The 21,731-nt window shown below is 50.0% G+C and overlaps 1 protein-coding gene across 2 annotated transcripts in view; it reads right to left on the bottom strand.

Annotated features, from left to right (window-relative positions):
* TMEM266 (transmembrane protein 266) overlaps positions 1-21,731 on the bottom strand; it is a 125,857-nt gene that overhangs the window by 11,367 nt on the left and 92,759 nt on the right. For both annotated transcript variants that reach the window (XM_047864655.1, XM_047864654.1), the window contains exons 8-9: positions 18,442-18,557; positions 4,367-4,556 (exon numbers count right to left, since the gene is read on the bottom strand). In XM_047864655.1, coding sequence (XP_047720611.1) covers positions 4,367-4,556; positions 18,442-18,557 — 306 coding nt within the window. The remainder of the gene's footprint in view (positions 1-4,366; positions 4,557-18,441; positions 18,558-21,731) is intronic.

The following is a 21,731-nucleotide window of genomic DNA, read 5'->3' as shown; positions in this document are numbered from 1 at the left end:
GAGATTGGAGGTAGGGGTGTCACAGAACAGATAAAGGAGAGCAGGGGTGGGTTCCAGGTATAGATGGGCAGGGCATTTGCAGCTGCTCCCAGGGATACATGTTTGGCATCTCTATGGGAGGCTTGGGTGCCTTGTTCAGACACCTCCTAGTCTCAGGAGGGTCAGCACAGATGCCATGACATCCTGGCTAGTGACACACAGCTGATCAAATTTACCCTGAGTGGGCTTCAAGGGTGACCCAGCTTTTTCCCTTCTTATTCTGCCACCCTCCATCCCTCCTGGAAGTTGTTCACTATGGGGACAGCAGAGAGAGGGAGCAGGATGGAGAGGCAAGGACTCCTAGAACGTGTAGGATTATTTCAAAGGCTTGGTTTGTTTGTAGACTCTCCAAACCCAGATCTTGACTCCCTGTGGGCCCAAATGTGGCATCAGGTGTTGAGGGTCTGGAGGTCACTGGCTCAGGGACAATAATGGCCATGCTGTTATCGCGAGAGCTAAGGATCCTGATGATAGAGAGGTGCTATAGAATGTGTGGCTGTTTGGAGGTGCTCACCTGAGCTCAGATGTTTATAGGTGAGCACATGTGAAGAGACAACAGAACCAGGCAGGCCTAAGCCCCAGGTGAGCTGCAGCCTTGAGATGGGCTGTGAGCACCACTGTGGGCAGAGGAAGGAGGCTGGCTGCCCAGCAGCTGCTCCTCTGACTCATTCTGCTTTATCAATGAGGAAGACCCTGGGATGAGCTGGAGACTGTGAAGCTCCTGTCCTTGGGAAGCAAGACAAGCAGGCAAAAGCTGCTGACTTCTAGAAGAACTTGCAAAAAGAATATTCTTATATTCTTTTATTCTGGATTCCACAAACACCAGCCTAGGGAGCTGAAGGTCAAGAGGGGTTTCTGGAGTGCACTGCTGCCAGATGGCCCCTGAGCTCAGAGCACTGTAAGGACCCACATTAGCACAAGTGACATCCACAAGCCCTCTTTTGTTCTTTGATCAGTTACAGACTTGCACATTACATTTCACACAACAAGCACTACAGGGAGCCTGCTGAGGGCCAGGCCTGGGTGGGCTCTGGAGATAAACAAGTCTTGGGGGGAACACACACATAAATGGTCACAGCAACACGGCACAGTTGATTGGGGCCTCATGGGAGTTCACGGAAGTCTAGAGGGGAGAGAGTGGTGGCTGGGAGCTCACCTGGAGATGGGTTCTAAGGAGGAAGAGAAGTTTGGCAGGCAGGCCTGGCCCGCCAGTGATCAGCATGTGGAAAAGTTCCAAGACCTACCGCTGCATAGAACACAGAGCTAAAAGATGTTTCCCTTGCCCACAGTGAAGGTGAAGACAGTGGGAGGAGTTGAGGCTGGGCAAGCGAGATCATTAAAGGTCTGTATGCCACCTGTTAGAGGGTAAATCGTTGTGTCTCCCCCAAATTCATACATTGCCCTAACCCCCAGTACCTCAGAATGGGGTCTCATTTGGAAATGAGGCTGAAGCAGAAGTCACTAATTAAGGTGATGTCATACTGGAGTAGGGTGGGTCCCCAACCCAGTATGACTTGGGTCCTTATAAAAAAGGAAATATGAACACAGACACACAGGGAGAATGCCAGGTGAAGAGGAAGCCAAGGAACACCAAGCATTATGAGCAAGCCACCAGAAGCTAGGGGAGAGACCCTCACAGCCCTCAGGAGGAACCAACCTGCCAAGACCTTGATATCAGACGTCAGCCTCGAGAGCCGTGAGACAGTAAACCGACCGTTAAGCAGTTTGCCGTGCTTCATCACCATTACTGCAGCCCAAGCAGCCATCAGCCAACGTGTTAAGTCAGGAATCAAAGAAGCTACAGCCCAACACAGATGGATGTAAAGTGCTATACAGTGGAATGGGAGCAGGGAACGGGGATGGGGGGGGCCTCCCAGGGAACACGGGGCGGGGGGCCGGGTCAGCTGTGAGCTCAGGCCAGGCAGCCACATCTAAGGGTTGTCGGTTCAGAACAAAAAAGCAGGGGTGGCCCCTTAGCACTCCACCCTGGTCTTGCAGCTCCCCAAGAACTGTGTTCTGTTCTAGATGTCACTCTAAGAGGAACCAAAACACTGGAATGTTCAAGGAGAGATGATACAGCAAGAACATGGAGAGCTTCTCTCCTGAGGGTTGGCTGTGGGAATGCAGTGACAGTCCCCGCAGGAGAAAACACTCAGAGGCCAGTCTTTGAAATGACACCTCAGTATAACACTGTATGTCAAACAGACTTCAATAAAAAAAATAAAATGAAAGGTGCCTCAGCCGGGAGGGCATCCACCAAACCAATGCAGAACAGCTGCAGCCAAGTAGGAAAGACAGGTGCTGGGGGGCAGACCTCAGCCCAGAACGAAGAATTCTTTTCTAATAAACAGAGCCATTCAAAGTTGGGTTGGTGTGGGCTTCCCTGGGAGTTCAGGAGCACCTGTTGTTAAAGAAGGTAAGCTGAGGCCAGGGAGCCTCTTGGCAAGAGTTTTAGATGGGATGAACACATCAGCTGAAGGTCTATCCCTCCCTCAGAGAAGTCCCTCCCAGCCCCCAACTTCTACAGTTCTAAGATCCGAAGTTCTCTCTAAAAGATCATAACAGCAATCATCCCACTCCACAAAACCTGTCCACAGTGACTTACAGCCTCCAGAGCTTTCTCACATCCACCAGCTCCTCATGCTACCTGTGAGGCAGGCAGAGCTGGAGCTATGAGGCACTTTATAGAAGGGAACACTGAAGCCTCAAGTCACAGAGCTGGGGAGTAGTGGAGCCCAAGGCTCTGGCCTCCTGCCTCCCAACCCACGCAGCTCTGCTGGGCTGTCCTGGCAAGGGGAACCTGGCAAGCCAAGGTGAAGTGGGCCCGAGGTCAAGCTGGGGTTTAGGGCCCCACAGCCTGGGTTCTAAGCTCAGCACCATCATTTCCAGTGTGTAATTCTGTGAAATTCTTTTTTTTTAATGTTTGTTTGTTTATTTTGAGAGAGACACAGCAGGGGAGGGGAAGAGAGAGAGAGAGAGAGAGAGAGAGAGAGAGAGAGAGAGAGAGAGAGAGAGAGAATCCCAAGCAGGCTCTGCACTGTTAGCATGAAGCCCAATTCAGGGCTCGATCTTATGAACCCTGAGATCATGACCTGAGCCAAAATCAAGAGTCAGACACTTAACTGACTGAGCCACACAGGTGTCTCTACCCTGAAATTCTTTCAACTTCTCTGGGTCTGAGTTTTCTCCTCCATATGAGAGAAAGGTGACGTGAGGATGAAATGAGATCACACCGTAAAAACCTCCCTCCGGGGAAGGGGCGATTTGATGAACTTTTAATTCCCTTACCTTCAGGTAAAAAATGTAAACTTGAAAATGTATCCTGAATTATTAGGGGAGGTCAATATTTAAAAGAATTTTTTGATAAAGTGACGTAACCCCTTACCCATCACTTTAGTGATAACATTTTCAGGTACAAGTTAGGGCAGAGAGGACTCAGACAGGAACACAAAAAAGGGAGGGAAGTCTGTGTTGAGAGCTCCTAGGATCCCCTTGGGGCCCTAACGTGGGCTCTCATCCTCCTACCTGGCTCCCCAGCCCTCTGAGCTGAGGTAGATCCCTGACTTGGGTCCATTTGAACACAGACTCCCCAAATCCTGCGAAGGTCCAAACTTGACAGGGCTGTGTCACCAGGCAATACCATCTGACATTTGCAGGACTGTTCTGCAGCTCTGGAGGCCACTTGCACCCACTTCCCTGAGCCTCACAACAACACTGTGAGGAAAGCTCAGCACCGTTCCCATTTGCCAGCTAGCACAACCAAGGCTCAGAAGGAGGAAGTTCCCTGTTCAAGATAACACAGCTGGCCATCTATACAGTACTCATGCCCCATGCTCCCATCTCCACTAATCTCTTCTGCCCACCAATTTGTTACCACCTCCAAGACTTAGGTTCTGGGCTGTACTGGCCCTAGGGGGAAATGACTATCTGGCCCCTGCGGGCAGGGTAGTCCAGAAGGAAAGTCTCAAGTCTCTGGTTTGAAGCCTAGCTCCGCCATTTATTAGTGATGCGCCTTTGTACAACTTTTATTTCATCCGTAAAATAGGTAAGTCATACTTCTAATGCAGTGAGGGATGGGGAGATAATAATGCATGCAAAGCACGCCAGCGGCCCACAGGCATAGAATGGGTGCAAGTCACTGAGATGACTTCGTGGTTGGGGCAAGGCAGCCTGACTAAACGCTTGCTCCAGGGCTAGGAAAGGTCGTCCCGGGGGCACCCCCTCCTGAGGTGAGCCCCTCCTCCCACCAGTCCCGCAAGGAGGCTCGCCCGCCCTCAGGATCTTGGGCGCAGAGGCCTGGGTGGGGGCGGGCCGCCGGCGGGCTCACCTTGCGAGGGCTGCAGCTCCTCCACGACGCTCTCGGCGGCCGTCTCCTCCGCCCACGTGCCGGCCTCCACCACCTTGTAGCGGCTGCGCGGCTGGCTGAGCACGTGAGGGGCCTGCAGCGCCGCCTCGCGCTCGGCAGCCAGGTCCAGGTCCTGCTGAGCCAGGTGCGCCCGCAGCTGCCGGATCTCAAACTGCAAGAGGAGAGGGGCTGTGGGCGGTGGGCTGCGCGAGGGGGGGCGGGGCCAGGGGCGCTGAGAGTCCTGAGGGGTGGGTGGGGCCTTCCTTACAAATCTCCAACGACACCAGTCGCTAGAGCCTTTAACGTTTATGGAGTCTTATCCAAGTAATAAAGTGCGTTCCTGTGTGTCATTTCTGGGATACTGTGTAGTCTGGCCCCATTGTGAAGACAAGATGGCCATTAGGGGAAACACAGCTGTGGTCTGTGGGAAGAGCACTGAAGGAGAGGCGAAAAACACGGGTTTGAATCTTGTTCTAGTTACTTGCCTAAATGTGAGATCTAGGTGTGCCTTAATTCAGGTGTCTTCTACTGATGATGAATGTAAGACAGGATACCTGGCAACATCCAGGGCCAGCCTAACCAGCCGTGGGAGCCCATCCTGATGTCAGGGATCATCACCTGCTTGCTGGGCTGTCGACTGTCCATTTGTCTTCCAGCAACACCCACTTTCCTCTTTTAGGAGGTGTTCAGAAAGGGTTGGGCCCTAGTCCAGGCTCTGTAGCTTCCTGACCATGTGGCTGGGTTCCCTTATCTGTATAACAGGGGTTCTCACACCCTAGATCTCTCTGAGGACTTGGGTACTAAATAAGGGCTTTGAAAAAAGCTGCACACATTTTGATTTTGGTTAATTATTTTTTGTTGTTGTTGGGAAAAGCCAACAAACCCAGATGCTTCTTGGGTTTGTGGCTGAAATGGCTGTTCATCCTCGGGCCTTTCTGGGCCATCTGTGCGAAGACAAAGTTGACGTCTGTCGTTGAAGGGCCTGGCTGTGGGCTCAGCTACAAGGAGAGCCTTCACTGCCACCTAGTGTCCCAAGAACACATTGCATCACTTCTGCACAACCTCCAGACAAACTCCCAAAGCCTGAAACAAGTGGTGGTGGAGGAGGGCAGTCCCAGGGAAGCCCAGTGCCTGGTCTCCCTACCTAGAAGATTACCTACTTGCCCATGATGCTCAGTGTCCTGCTCTGACCCCTCCCTGTAATGTTAGCCTCACACCTCCAACTCCTACCCGACAACAACATGGAACTGGGTCACAGGAATCACCAACTCAACTTGGTCAGAATAGGACTCTTCACTGCATCTGAAAATCACTCCTCAGGTGGTTTCATCTTAGCTGGAGCCAAAAATGAATCACCTCCTTTGTTTCCTTGCCTTCCCTCCCCCACCATGCAATCTGTCCCCAAGTCCAGCTCCACCTCCAAGTGCTACGCCAAGCCTGCCTGCCCCACCCCCCACCACCTCCACTGCCAGCCCTCACCTGGGCAACTGCAACTTCTACAGCCTTTTGCCATATATTCTTCAGAAGAAGCCAGAGAGATTCTCCCAAACCTAGATCACATCATGTCACCATCTTGTCTACAAATCTCAACTGGGAGGAAACTCAACTCCTTACCCTTGGCTTACAAAGCAGGTGCATGATCTGGCCCTGTCTATCTGGCCTACTTCGCCTCATCTTTTCTCTCTTTACCTCTCCCTGTGATGCAGGGCTTCTTGTAGTTCCTTAAACACACCAAGCATGTGTTGATCTGAAGGCCACTTCCCCAGCTGTGCCGTTTGCTCACAGATCACATAGTCAGCTCCCCTGCTCAGACCCAACCCCCTCCCCCCCACCTGAGGCAGCCACCCAGGTACTTTGTCATGCCAGCCTGTTTGAATTCTCTGCATTGGACTTATCACCTTCTGATATTTTATAATCTATTTTAATATTTTATTATTTCTTTTGGTGTAAATGAAATGCACAATTAAAGCATTCGTTAACATTAGGGTGGTCAAGTAGGAGACTGACGTCAGGACAACCTCCCAATGTCAGTGTCCACAGGTTTTGTCTCTGGGACCACTCAGTTTTTCAGAGAGCTCATCAGCCTCTGGCAGCCTCTGTGCTGGGAGCAGGGCAAGGGAATGGGGCAGAGGGTCCCATCATTATACGGAAGGATTATCACTTAATCCTCGTTTTCAGCCTGGTACCCCTTTTCTGACCCTTGCCTAACCCAGGGACCACCTGCAGAGCCCTCTGGTTCAGTTTCTCCAGAGGAAAAACCTCTATGATTCTTGTAGGATGTGGGTGTGTGGTCTCCTGGCTGTTCAGGATTGGGATGGGGCCTAAGGGGCTCAAATATTGTGTGTACAGGTTTTTAGCCAACCCCTCTCCCTTTGGTCAGCTTCCCAATTACTCCTTTCTTCCTAAACTCTCAAGGGTTCTGAGGGCAGAATTAGCCCATTTCCCTCATTATCCTCTGCAGGCACTTGAATTATAAATTCTCCATTCTGCTAGATCGGTTACCCCTTTCTCATCCACTATTTTTCTCAAATCCACTTAAGTCTCTATATTCTTTGTCCTTATGGACAGGACTTAAAGAGACACTTTCTTAATTCTTATGTGTTTATGGTTTTTTAAATAATGATTTTAGTGGAGTTTGGGAAAGGAGGTGATACAAATATGTGTAGTCACTCCATCATTTTCTTTAAGGACTATCTTTTGGTTTTCCCCTCCCACTGCAGTGATGGTATGATGGTTAAAAGAAAAAGAAAGAAAGAAAGAAAGAAAGAAAGAAAGAAAGAAAGAAAGGAAGGAAGAAAGAAAGAAAGAAGTCCTGATGGGTAGTTTATGCCAATCTCTGTGGTGTAAATACTCCACCATAGCCAATTTCAAACTACCAACACAATGTCATGGAGAATTGGGAAGACATGTACACAAGTGGCTGTCAGGGATGAGGGCTCTAGCACAGCACTGCCACCTTCGCCCCCCTAATAAAATATAATCTCTGTAAGAGCAGGGGTCTTGACTGTTTTGTTGCCTGGTGTAGAGAAGGCACTCAAAAATTATTGTTGAATTAATGAATGAATGAAACTAATCAGCTCTGCTCAATTCTGTGGTTTCAGACCAAGCCCCAATCTTAGCCCAAAGCTGAGATAGTCTGAGCCCTGATCCTGCTCACACACTAAGCTCTGACTGTGAGCCCCAACCATGGTTACACACTGAGCCCTGTACCTGCTCACACACTGTGCCCTATCTCTGCTTTTAGTCTAGGCTCAGGCTCTGGACCTCAACAACTCAGTACTTACATGGGGCTATTGGTTGTAGATGGTAAGAAAGCAACCCTGGCTTATTATACGGTGGTCTTCTGTGCAGGGGGAGAGAGTTCAAGCTACCTCTCTGGCAGCAAGGTCTCAGAGGTCACAAGGGGCCCATGAGGCAACCTTCCTGAGTTCTGCTGGGGCTGGAAGCCCCTCCTTTCCAGGCTGATCTGAACTTCCCATGGGCATATGTAGACCACTTTCTCCAAGGCTGCTCATCAGGGCCAGTAGGCCCAGCTAATGGCCTTCTAGGCCACTCTCAGCAGATGCATTATTGATAACTTGTAATTGATATAGAGCTGCCCATGAGTGTCCCGCTGGAATTCAGGCCAGACAGCCAGAGGCCAGGGCTTGCCCAGCCCCAAGCCCACATGTGCAGACATAGGCACATACATTAAAACAAGTTTTAGGCTACAGATATGAACCCCAAGTATATGGGAGTTCTCCTAGACATTCATCATTCATTCATCCATTCATTCATTCACTCATTCAGATAAAGCATGGTGAGGGCTATGTTAAAATTCTGTTACGTGTTTTAGAATGAAAATGTGTCTCTCAGCTTGGAAGTGAGTCCTCAGTGGCCCCATGTGAGGGGGACCGTGTCTGCTGCACTGTGGGGAGTAAATCTCCCAGGACAGTCTCAAGGGGTGACACTGGGTGGCACTTGTGGCAGGGGAGTCACGATGTGTCCAAAAGACAGAGGCCTGGTAGGTAAGAGAGCCTGGGGAGATCAACAGAAGCCACACCAGGCAGAGCCCTTTAGCTACAGCAAGATGTTTCTAGGATGTTGGCCTTTAAAGAGTGACAGGAAATCACTGAAATCTTTTGAACGGAAGGACAGGTGAGGGAGGAGGTGTTGTGGTGACTCAGGTGAGCACTTTGGAAGGACTGTGCTGACAGCATGGCGAAGGACTGGACAGAGATGGGCCAGGGTGGACCTGGGAATACCAGCTGGGATGCTATTTCTGCAACCTAGGCCAGATAACCAGAATTTGGACTAGGTTGGAGACAGTGGAGACAGGAGGTTAAGGCAACTAGTAAGAGGTAGAAGTGTCAGGATGGGCATGGATTGGAATGAGGGTGAAGGAGAGGGACATATTTTTACAAGCTTCAGAGGGTATGAGTGGCTGGATGCTCTCAGCCCGTGCCCTGAGGAGGAATGACTGACTTCCTACAGAGGAAGTGCATATAGCTAAATGGCTCTCAGCTCAGCTCAATTCAGCTCAGCTCTAGGGGGCTGTCAGGGTATTGCAGCTGGGACACTCAGAGCCTGGCTTCTGCTTCTCCTCTACTGAACATGGCCACATGTACTTCCCCAGCTGACTGAAGGGCTGTCAGGGGTCCTAGGATATCAGGACCTCATTAGTCAGTGGGTGAACTGGGGCTCCAGGGTTGGAAGAAGCCTCTGTGCTGGGAGACAGGGCAGGGGAAAAGCTAGGTCAACAGGGTGCATCAGAAACAAAGCTAGGCCCAGAATCCAGGCCTCTGGCTTCTAGCTTCACAGACTTTGTGTCAAGGAACTCGAACCCTTAGAGACAAGATGGAAGAGACTAGGCTCAAGCAGAATACAGAGGGGTTGATGGCTATAGGGGCCAGGAAAAAGCAGGAGGCTCCAAGTGGGGAAAAAGCAAGGGCTTCAGGCAGGCACCAGAATTCTCAGCCCTTCACCCCTCCCTCACTCTGACTTTGGGTGAGTCTCTGTTCCTCTTTGGACCTTGGTTTTACTGTGTGTTCAATAAGGCAAATGGACTAGCTGAACTCTGAGTCTATGACAAGCTCTGTGCTGGCTCTGGGAGCCTAGCTGGGAGGGAATAAAGTACAAGTGACAGGTGACTCCTGGTGCTGTCTTGAGGGCCATCCCCTGCTCCCTGATGAAATGCCCCATTCCCCGGAGGGCTGACTCTTTACAGAAAGATAACATAATCCAGAATCTCTAAAACACATTATTAACAGTGTGTAGTACACAAAAAGAATTACTATTCATGCAAATAAGCACACACACACACACACACACACACACACACAACCAGTGTTCAATTATCAAGACATAAAACAGTCAAGAGGCTGCTTAGAATTTTCATAAAGGCTGGCTTATCTAATATTTGAGTTAGCAGATAAGGACTTCAAAATAACTGTGATGATTATATTGAATTAGGAGGAAAGATGAACAGAATGGATGTAGCATTTCAGTGGAGAAACAGAACTTGTAAGAGGAATCAAATGGAACTTCTAGAAGTTCAACATGCAATATCTGAAATTGAGAATTCCATTGGATGGGCTTAACAGCAGACCAGACATTGTAGAAGATAAGATTGTTGGACTTGAGGGCAGGTCTACAGGAAAATATTGCAACATATGGCCAAAAAAAAGGAGGTGGGGGGGGGGGGTAGGGAGAATGAGTGATCAAAATAGGTCTAAGAGAGATGTGAGACATGCTCAAAGGGCCTAACATAGGCAAGCAGAATTTCAAAAGGAGAAGGAAAGGATAAAGCAAAACAATCAGTAAAGAAATCATGGTCAAGAACTTTCCCAATATAATTAAAAAAATCCACAAATTCAAGAAACTCAGAGAATCTGAAGCAGGATAAATACAAAATATGCACACCTAGACACTCTGTGGTCAAACTGTTGAAACCAGTTAAGAAGAAACATCCAAGCTCTCCAGGGCTCACATGGGCCTGGGCCTTGGGCCTCGAGGGGCAAAGGCACATGGTGGCTCTGATGACAAAATGAAGCAAATTTTCCATTGGCAAACTGGCCTGGGGGGAAAAAAGACCATCCTGAGACTCAGGGAGAATGAAAGTGCAGTCACAGCCCTTCTTAATGCACATCATTAGCTAAGTATTTCTATCAGATAACCTGACCAGATCAGCCAGCATCCACAGGGAAGCCCTCAGCATGCATTACAGAGTGCGTCAAGGCCTCTTCCATTGGGGCTGGGCTTTTAATGCATGCCCAGGTGGGGCCAGACCCCCGGGGCGGCAGAGCTGGCACACCCAGTACATCTCTGCCTATAATGGTCTGGTTTGTGGAGTACACTTGACACGGCCTTGGCCTGATCAATGCACACTCTGGCCAGAAGCTTGATGCTATCTAATGCAAGAGCAATAATTTTCTTCCATCCTATTAGTGCTGTCTGCACAGACTGCCCTGCCTTCAAACCTATCTGCTATTGGGATGGCATCCAATGTTTATTTCCATTAGTTTCACCATTGTTGGTAACAATAAAAATCAGGAGACAGTTGCAAACTAATGATTTAGGAGCAGGGGGAAGCTGAATTCGACCTTGGCCCCTTTCCATCCATTGTGAAGATGACTAGTAGTTGGCCATAAATTTAAATTATGGCAAAAGGATAACATAAGTTATTCCTCTGATGGCTAATTTTATCAGCTAAATAGGCTTGTCATTAAAGCTATCGGCTGTTTTACAAATCACTTCCCATGCTTAAACACACACACACACACACACACACACACACACACACACACACTTCCCTTCCCACAGTGGAGATCTTGAATAATCCAGGAAACAAAGGCGATTGTGCTAAGCTGGGGACTTGTGGCCTCTGCGGGAAAAGTGGGGGGCTCTCTGGAATGAGTCAGATCAAGCACCACCCCTAGAGCCAGGATAGGACCCTTTTCTGCTCTTTCCAATCTCTTGATGGCCATGGAAGCCCTTCTCTGAGTTGGCGGCCCAGCCTCAAAGGTGAGAATCTGTGCAGCCGTTGGCGTTCTCTCAGAGGTGCTGAGCACCGGGGATCCTGGGTCCCAAGCAAGGTCCGCAGATCACCTCCCACCACCTAACAAGTGGGTTATGACCCCTGCATGATCCCTGCACCTGAAAGTGGAGCAGATGGAGAGAGAGGAGCAGGACAAGGCCCTTCCCCCCACCGCCTACTTCCACCAGAAATGCCTATTGCTTGGGGTCAAGATTATTATTCTGTTTCTTACAGAAAAAGGTCAAGGTGACTTGCATCATCCAGAGAGGATTAATAGATGTGATTGTGCCCATGGGATGGGGGAAAGGGGTAGAGAACGTCATGAGCCCATGGGCCTCATTTTATGGATTAGTCCCTGTGCAAGTGACTGTTTTCTTGCTGGGCACATAGACCACTTTGGTCTGCATCTGGTGCCTTAAGTGTGACTGTGAAATTGAGTCCCATCTACGAAATGGGGGCAGAAGCCTGGCTAATAAAAACCTGTACACAGTTCTCTACTCTCCCCTTCTCTACTTCTCCCCTGCTGAAGGAAGAAAACTGCAAGGACTTAGAAGGAACTACAAAATGGGAGGAGCCTGGAGGCCAGACTGACTGTGTCGAACAGTGGCCCACCACCCCCTGTCCACTGCAACCTGCATTGGGCTGTGATGTGAGAGACAAACCCTTCTTGTGGTAGGTCACTGACATTTCCATATTTGTTTGATGTAGCAGCTTGTGTTACTCCGCCTGACAGTGACTTGTACAGACACCCCAGGCCTAGTGTAGGCAAGCAGACCCTGACGCTGCGTTCCATCCCTGGCCCTCTACCACGAACTGTGTGGCCTGGGAAAGCAACGGCCTCTCTCAGACATTGTCTTCCCATCTATAAAGGGGTTAATAATACCCAGCCTACCCACTCTGACCATCAAAGCCAAAGGGAGTTAAAATACACTGGAGCACCTGGGTGGCTCAGTCAGTTAAGCATCCAACCCTTGGTTTCAGCTCAGCAGTTTGCATGAGCCTGCTTGGGATTCTCTCTGTCTCTCTCTCCCCCTCCCAGGTGCCCTCTCCTTCCCAAATAAATAAAGAAACTTAAAAGAATTTTTTTAAGTACATGGAAGCACATTTGTAAATGGCCACCATTATACAAATGATTTAGTATATTTATTTTCTCTCTCTCCCCTTTTTTTTACATTCCCAAAAAGACTCTGGTAGGCTGGACTTTATATATGTTACTTGACTTAGTCTGATCCTTATAGCATCCTGGTGGCATAAGCCTTGTTTCCTCCGTTTTTCCAACAAGGAAATCGAGGCCCAGGGATTAAGGGGGAAACTAGTCATTGGTGGAGTGGAGGTTGGAATCTTGCTTGCTGGCTCCTTGTCTAAGAGGGCTCCCTCCACCCTCCAGGCTGCCCCCACACAGGACTCCTCTTTCAGGGACTGAAGCTTGCCCAGGGCCCGAGACTGTCCTAAGAGGTTCACTGAGCTCCACTGGCCTCCTTACAGGCTAGGCCTCCAGTCGCCCTAGATACCTGGGTTTTTGCTAATGGTCTCAGGGTGAATGGTACTCAACTTAGAAAGAGAACTTCCTTCTGTCCTTCCCAAAGGACCCTGGAGAAAAGAAATAAATTTTGATTGTGAGCCAGGTTGGATCCTATTAACACTGGGCCAAAGGCAAAGCTTACAGGGCAAAGAGCAAGTACAATGGGGACTTCAGAACAGGTTTCAGAATTAGAGCAAGATCCTGTGCACAGCTGTACATAAAGCTTCAGAAGTGGTTTCTTAAGACGAATTAGAAGAATATACAGTGATTTAACCGCTGTATCAAAAACAGCTTTAATCTCTGAAGCAGTCAGAACACAGGGACCTAAAGCTCATGCTATCTCTCCAAAGGATAGTAACTAGCATCCCACCTCTGGAATCCATCTGTGTATCAGCAAAATTAACCCCTAAGGACACCCTGGCCAGGACTCTCAGAGAATAAAACACAAGTGAATGAGAAGGAACTTTCATCAGCAGAAGGACTGTTGAATTTGGGGGTCTGAGGCTATCTGCTTCTGTCACAGAAGTGAGCAACCTGGAAGCAGGATGCAGAAGGCCTGCCAGAGCTTAGGCAGGGGAAGACTGACCAACAGAGTATCCTCCTTCCCTGCTGGCCCCAGATTTCCAGAAGGAATCTGTTCAGGGTGAGCTGAGCCCATCAGTCAGAAGAGATGATGGAAATATGGGAAGCAGGGCAATGAACCACAAGAGACTTCTGTTTCCATCCTAATCTTCTAACTGCTGTGTGAGGTTGGGCACACCTCTCCCCCTCTCCGTGCCTCAGATTCCCCCATCTGCCAAATCTAGGATTCTGCCAGACGCCCTCTAAGGATGCTTTCATTTATAACATAAAGTGGTTCTGGGGCACCTGGGGTGTGGCCTGTGGCAAGAAATGAGCTGCCACATGGCACAGAAGATAAAATGTACAAGGTATTCATGTAAGAAACCCACACACTGTGTCACCCAAGAGTCTCTACAGCACTTTACCTCTGTGATCTTCCTCCCCAAACCCATAACTCCAATCTAGTCATGAGGAAAACATCAGACAAATCCCAACTGAGGAGCATCCTACAAAATACCTGACCAGTACTCCAAATGGTCAATATCATTAAAAACAAGGCAAGTCTGAGGAACTTTTATAGCCAAGAGGAGACTAAAGAGACATGATGACCAAATGTAATGTGGTGTCCTGAATGGGATCCTGGAACAGATAAAAGATGTTAGATAAAAACTAAGGAAACTGGAACAACGAATGGACTCTAATAATAACATACCAATATTGATTTATTAATTGTAAGAAATGCATGATATTAATGTGAGATGGTCGCAGGGAAATTGGGTGTGGGGTATACACGGGAACTCTGTACGATCTTCATGACTTTCCTATAACTCTAAAACCGTTCTAAAAAAATAGTTTATTTTAAAAAGAGCTAAAGAGGGGCGCTTGGGTGGCGTAGTCAGTTAAGCGTCTGACTTCAGCCAGGTCACGATCTCGCGGTCCGTGAGTTCGAGCCCCGTGTCGGGCTCTGGGCTGATGGCTCAGAGCCTGGAGCCTGTTTCCGATTCTGTGTCTCCCTCTCTCTCTGCCCCTCCCCCGTTCATGCTCTGTCTCTCTCTGTCCCAAAAATAAATAAACGTTGAAAAAATAAAAAATAAAAAATAAATAAAAAGAGCTAAAGATGAGTAAAGTCTTGAGAAATATTTACACAGATACATCTTGGGGAAAGAGCAGGATGAATGCAAATTTGGTGTTTCATTAAACTGAAATTCTACACACTTCATGGGAAGTTTGGTAAATTTCAACGTTTTAGGTAGTGCATACAAATTCGATTTGGAAATTGTTTTATTAAACTAGGAGAATTCCAGCAGGGAGACAGAATGCAGGAGTGTTTGACAAAGATGATTGAAATGACCTGGAGTGGGGTTGGACGTAGCAGGGAGGTGCGCAGCAGGAAGAGACTCTTAGGAAATGCTGTTGAGACAGCTGAGTAGAGCTGGGTCTGTGCCTGTGGGAGAGCTGCGCTCAGGCTGTGGTTTAAAGATACCCTGGTGCATAATCTGGCCAATGCCTTCAACTGAGCACCAAGAAGCCATATGAATAGAAAAATAATGCAGAAAGACTCTAAGCAAGGTGGGCTGGGAAAGAACAGTATTCCATTAGGACAACTGAGTCTATTCCTGGCTCTAAAAGCCCTCAATCAACTGTGAACTCTTGGGAAAGTCACCACTCCTCAATTTTCTTAACTGTAAAATAAATGGGTGTATGTCAGGGAGGGGCTGGGCTGGCATTAGTTGCCATTCATCATGTGCCAGGTTTTAGGTGACATAATGTCAGAACCATCCTTCAAGGAGTTTTACTATTGCTCTTTTTCAGACTAGGAAAACCAAGGCCCACACAGGTCCCACCAGTGACCAAAGCTACAAGGCCAGGAAGTGGCCAAGCTGGCTTTGCACTCAGGTCTGTTGCTGAAGTCTCTCCTAACCATTCCAGGCGCTATCCTCTCAGGGTGGTTGGCTGCCCTGATAACGCCATGAGCACCCTCATTTTTTAAGGGTATTTGTAGCCCAGTCAATTCTCAAACCTAGTCCCAAAACACAGGTGGAAATGAGGTAGGTGTCCACTGGCCCCGCCTGTGGAGTGGAGAGCAGCATCCATGGTTCCTCTGCTCTCACCGGGCCCCCTCCCGCCCTCCCTGTGGCCCTCCCGGTGGCCTCCCTGTGAATCCCGCTGGGATTCCAGTCCAGCTGCCTCTTTCTGCTGTCTCAACTAAGATTACAGGCTTCAGGTGTTTTTTAAATTAAAACGGTTTGTTTCTTTCTGTTCATCTCTTTTCCAGATGTCACTACCTAGAGGGAATCTGTCTTTATTTATTGGCTCTTTCCTGTGCAGAATCCAAGGGAGTCTCCCTCTGGCCAAGCCCCCTAGGAAGGAGGGCACATGTGGGGGGTGACTTAAACCAGGACAGCAGGAACACGGGGTCTCTGGGGGCTCAGGACAGGAGTCCTGCTGGAAACCGCTGGGGGTGGGGTTGCCATTAGGGTTTTCTCTCAGCTACGTGGCCCATGTGGTGTTGATGTGAGGCTGCTGTAGGGTCAGCTTGTTCTCTGCCGGGCTGGGAGGCTGTGTGTGAATTTATGAAGGGCAGATGTGGCACCCTGTGGGCGTCTATCATGTGGCCACTGAGGCAGAGTGTTCATTTTCCGATTAGACAGTAGACTGAGAGCTGCCTGACTAAGCTCTAGCCAGGTCCTGGATGTCACCCAGATCTGTCCTCTCCCCTCTTCCTCTATACCTCTGTCTGTCCCAAACCTAGGCCTCTCTACCCAGGCATCCTGTCTCCATTCCTGCCCTCGCCCATCCTGCCTCCAACAGCAGCCAGAGAGATCCATCAGAAACTCCAACCTGATCAGATCTCCTACCCCTGCTTCTAACACTCCAGGCCTCACCCTTCCCTATAGGCTGGAGCCCAAGCTCCCTGATCAGCCAGGCAGGCCCTTCCCAGGCCTGCCTCCAGATCCTCCTACTTTCTCCCGCTGCTCATACTCTGAATGGCCTTAAGCACCCCTGGTACAACAGCCACTCTAGTGCCTCATCTGTCCCCTCTGCCAGACTTCCGTCTCCAAGAGACCCTGCCCGATGTCAGCTCCCCTGGAAACCCACCACTCTCCTGTTCCCGTGGCATGCAGAGCCCCCAGGCACGTCCCTGCTGAAGCATGCATGCACCAGATTGCCACTGTTTATGGGCCTGCCACACTCCTTGAGTCACCCAGAGCCGCATGAGGGTAGGGGCCAAATCCTCTCCACGACAGTGCTCCTAGTGCCTGGCACAGGTTGGGATGGTGCTGGCTGACCAGATGTATGGGTGAGAAAATGAAGCTGACTCCAACTACTTAGGGGCTAGGATACTGGTCTTCCCGTCCACAGCTCTGGATAGACCGCCCTACACCCAGGATCCCTTGGATAATGTGCTCCTGAGGGCTATGTCCCCTGATGTCCCCTCATCACCCATAAGCATTTTGTGTTCCCAAAGTAGATAAAAAGATTTGGTTCCCTGACAGACATTCCAAGGAGATGATTTTGAAGACTCTGTGTGCCGGTTCCTGTGGGACATTTCTAGGGATCCATTTGTGGTGACATTCCACAGATTTCCCACTCCCCCCCCCCCCCCAGCTCTTCCTCCAGCTATGAGAGGTTGGGGTTGAGGGGCCAGGAGACCCACAATGTGCGGGGCGCTGGGCTGAGTGAAAACATGAGTCAGGCGAGGCCTGCCCTTGTGGAGCAGTCCACTCAGTGGGAGAAGCAGTCCCGGGTGCAAATAATGACAGCCCATGGCAGCAAGTGCCCCATGCTCTCTGGAGGCCAACAGCAAGGGCTGGCGGGTAAAGGAGCAGTGGCTGTGGTGAAGGGGGAGTGCCATGTTTTGTGGAAAAGCAAAGACTTGCAGGCTGTGCACAAGTTCGATAGGCAGAGCTTGCAAGGGGTAAGGATTCAGGAGAGGGGCGCAGCACAACCAAAGCTAAGAGACGGGATGGCATGGGGCTTGTCAGAATGACAGGGGACTCCACCTGACTCCATCAGAGTGTTCACGTGCGAGATGAATGAGGCATGAGGTCGACAAGAATGACAGCAGTGTGCGGCCCTCAGACCCTCATTGAGAGTGCCTGGGTGCTCGGCTATGGGGCAGGGGGAGGGAACCAAGGGGTGTCCATCCTCACCACACCGCAAGCCAGAAGTGCTCAGCCCCACGTGGGGCAAATAGCTGGGGCATTCTATGCCTGGATTGGCCCTGGGCACTAAGGGCAGGGGCATAGCTTATGTGGCTCACAGGGCAAGGGGCAGTGGAGTGTCCTCTCCCCAGCAGCCAAGGCGTAGGCCAGAATGACAGTCCATCCTCTCACACACCTTCCACCACCTTGCTAGCTAGTCCCCTCTCTGGCATTCCTACCCTGCGCACTGGGTACTAGAACATTTCTTCACTGGAGGCTGTGTTTCTACAGAGCTCTGGAGCCTTGTTGCAGGACCCAGCTAGACAAGCCCTCTCCCTGGCCCAGCTGCCCAGCCCCCCTGGCTCTGCCGAGCACGGCCTCCCAGGGCCTGTCACCTTTTTCTCTTCCCCGCAGCTCCTAGAAGACAGAGAACTGCTAACACCTCTTTGGGGTGTCTGCGGTGGGCGGGGGGGGGGGGTGTCCTGAGTGGTGACTGGCCCACACTGGTGCCCGCAACCTCTGCAGACAGAAGTTGTCCCCTGCTCTAGAGACCACTGAGCTGAGAAGACTCTGATGAACTGAGTTGGTGACTCAGCTGGCTCAGGTTGGAGAGCTGACTGGTCACTGTGGTACCAAAACAAAAGCACCCAGGCCTGGCTGCGCTGAGCAGGAGTGACCTTAGAGACTTGTTTCCCACTCTCGGGGCCTCAGGCTCCCTTTGTGTCCTTGGGGGCCCAGCTGCTCTGGCTTCCTGCAGCTTTAGGCACCAGCAGGGCCCTCAGCCCTGGACAGACTGGAAGTGGTAGGGCGTTACCCCTTGCTCCTGACAGATCTGCGTCAGTCTCTCCAGCTGCTCGTCTTGGATGACCTTGGCCTTCTCGTATTGCTGGATGACCATCTCCATCTCCACCTTCACAGGCAGGACGTAAGCTGGAAGAGAGACAGCTCTGTGAAGAACTTGGCAGTAGCAGGGCTCAGGCTGGGAAGGGGCGGGTCCCAGCATTCAGTCAGCAGCAGGTTCAGTCCAGGAGCAGTTCCTAGAGGGGCCAGGGGTGTAGGGCTTGGGGGGAATGTCTAGGTACCCAATAGCATCCAGGCAGTAGAAAAGGGCCAGAATCCTAACAGTGGTGACTGAGATATCTGTTTTTCTTCTTTTCCCTAGTGATAACACCCTTACTTTTGGCTGTGTGCACAGCTGCCTAGAGCAAGGACTATGTTTCTAGTCTCCTAGGCAGTTATGGGCAGCCATGAGACCACATTATGGACAATGGGATGAAAGAGGTGTGATGCAGCAGCTTCTAGGAGCTGGTATTGATGAGGAAGTGGAAATATTGGAACCCTCACTCACTGCCACTTTGGAAAAACTCTTTAGGAGTTTCTTAGATGGTTAAACACAGTGACTACATGGCCCAGCGATTCAATTCTTGGGTACCTAGGAGAAATGAAAACATATGTCCACACAAAAACTTGTACATGAATGTCCACAGCAGCCCAAAGTGGAAACAAACTTAATGCCCATCAGTTGATGGATACAGAAAACGTGCTCCATCCATACAAAGGAGCACTATTCAACAATAAAAAGGAATGAAGTTCTGATACATATGCTACACATGGATGAACCTTGAAGACGTTTTTGCAAGGTGAAAGAAGTCAGACACAGCAGACCACATATCATATGGTTCCGTTTCTATGAAATGTCCAGAAGATGCAAATCTATAGAGACAGGAAGTGGACTAGTGCCTGCCCAGGGCTGAGAGGCTAATGTGGAGTGACTATTGGTCGGTATGGGCTTTCTTTCTGAACTGGCAAAAATGCTCTAAGCTTAGATTTTGGTAATATTTGCACGAATCTATGAATATACTAAAAGCCATTGAATTGTGCACTTCAAATGGGTGTTTTACGGTGTGTGACCTATATCTTAATAACGATGTCTAAAAAGAAAAGGCATCTGGAACTTTCCTTTTGCCTCTTTATCTTCGTCTCTTCCTTCTTCCTAGCTGCTGAAATGAGGATGTGATGGCTGGCACTGGAGCAGCCATCTTGGGCCATGGGTGACTTTGTAAAGTAGACTATATGCAGCAGAGCAACAAAATGGGAGGAGCATGGAATCTTGACTACAGAGAGTGCCACATCAGCCCCGGACTGCCTACCTGCAGACTCTCATGTGACAGAAATAAGCTTCTGTTTTGTTTAAGTCCCTGTTATTCTGGGTCTGTTACTCATAGACAATCATATCAATCACTGATGCACACACTGAGACCCAGAGCAGAGAGACTAGACTCTGGATTGGAGGGTCCCAGTGGTAGCCCCATAGGCCCCTCCCTTGGGCAGTTCTCTGGGCTCTGTGGAAGTCAACTCCTGACCCAACCCTTATGCTCTGGCCTTCACACTCTCATATCTCACAGAACCAAGCTCTTCCTGACTCAACAGAAACCCCAGTCACATGCCTCTATTGCCACTGTATTCTACAATCTCCACATCTCCACTCTTCAAGTCCCTTTTCCACCCACAGTGTCTCACCCTCCAGATGTTCTCTGGCTGCTGCAGGGATCATGCAGAAGAGAAAGCATAACTCTTGCTTGCTTCTAAACTTGAGGGCAGCCCACATGTCCTGCAGACCTATCTCTAGGTTCCAGAGGCTGGACCAAGTGGCTTCTGCCTCCTCAGATCTCTGCTGAAGCCAGTTCACACCCAGGGCAAGAGAAACAAATTAACGCCCACACATGCACACAGCACATGCCTATCCTGCAGCTCCCAGTGGCACAGCAATGCCTGATTTGTATCAGGAAAAGGGGAGGGGACAGCTGGGAAGAGTATCACAAGGGCTGTAAAGATCCATCAGTGTGAGGGTGTCCAGCTGTCCACAGCTGGCAGAGAAGAGCCAGAAGGCACTGTTCCTTCCCTGAAGGGAGAGGATGTTCTCATAAATGGAGCCAAGAGCAGGGCCCTGAGCAGATGGGGGTGAGTGAACGTATGAAGAACACTGGTGGGTGCCAACAATCCTATTTTCCACTTCTGGCTCATCGCCTGCTCTGCTGTGTGACAATTCTCCCTCTTGGTCTCAGTTTCCCCAGTTATCAAATGACAGGAATGGACTAGATGATCTCTCAAAGCCTTCCCACTTGGGCCTTTCAGTTTGATAAAGATTCTGGATTAAGAGATCCCTGACAAGACATCATACCTCACACTGCTAACTGGGTAGGATATGGGGTGGGGACAGGGAAAGGGTGCCCTGCCAAGGGATGAGACCCCAGAATGAGGCTGTCCTTTCTGCCTCAGGCTCCCTAGTCCCTGACAAAGGTTGTCGGGGTACTCTCACAGCCACAATTTCTGTCATTTGCAACCAAAATTCAGGGCTGGAATAACTTTAGAGTCTATATACTATACAGTCTATAGTCTTAGCAGTCTATCCCAGTGATTTAAAAGTGCTCCAAAGGGCCAGAAGATCCTCAGAGATGCCCCCAGGGAGAAGAGAGGGGGCACGGAGGTGGGCTCTGGCGCCCTGCTCCGAGTCATCCAGAGCAGCCCCACTTTTAATCCATTTTTCACACTGGGTAGCTGCATGAGATTTTGCAGAAGAAAGGGGTTTGCTACTTAAAAAAAAAACTTAAAAGCTTAGGACTCCTCATCTGGTCATGCCTTGACCCTCCATGTGACCACCTGGCCTGAAGCTGCCTGCACTCCAGCAGAAGCCCACCTCCTAGAGGCAGACCAGCCCATCTGTGGGTGGCTCTGTGCCTAGTCTGCCTGAGGAGAGTGGGCCTCCCTGTCATGTCCCCAGAGGTCCAAGGACCATCCTCTGGAACCCAGAGTTGGTTCCACCCTCTCCCTCCTCCCCAGACCGCCCATCCCATCCCAGTACCCTGTCCTGTACTTCAGGGACAAGGCTTCCGGTCTCCTCTTCAACCAAGCATCCCTCCTCTGGGGGGTCACACTCTGGTCTGTCACCACTTTCTGGAAATACATGAACCACCCGGGTCAGGGCACAGCCCTCTAGATGAGGTGGCTCAGGAGGAAGGGTGGCCTTGCCTCTGATGGTAGCAAAGGCAATGATAAAGTGGAATGGATCAGACACTCACTGGGATGGACACCCAGATGGGAGCA

Source organism: Prionailurus viverrinus, chromosome B3 (assembly GCF_022837055.1).
Source record: "Prionailurus viverrinus isolate Anna chromosome B3, UM_Priviv_1.0, whole genome shotgun sequence".
Lineage (NCBI taxonomy): Eukaryota > Metazoa > Chordata > Mammalia > Carnivora > Felidae > Prionailurus > Prionailurus viverrinus.
This window is presented reverse-complemented; position numbering and strand designations above follow the sequence as displayed.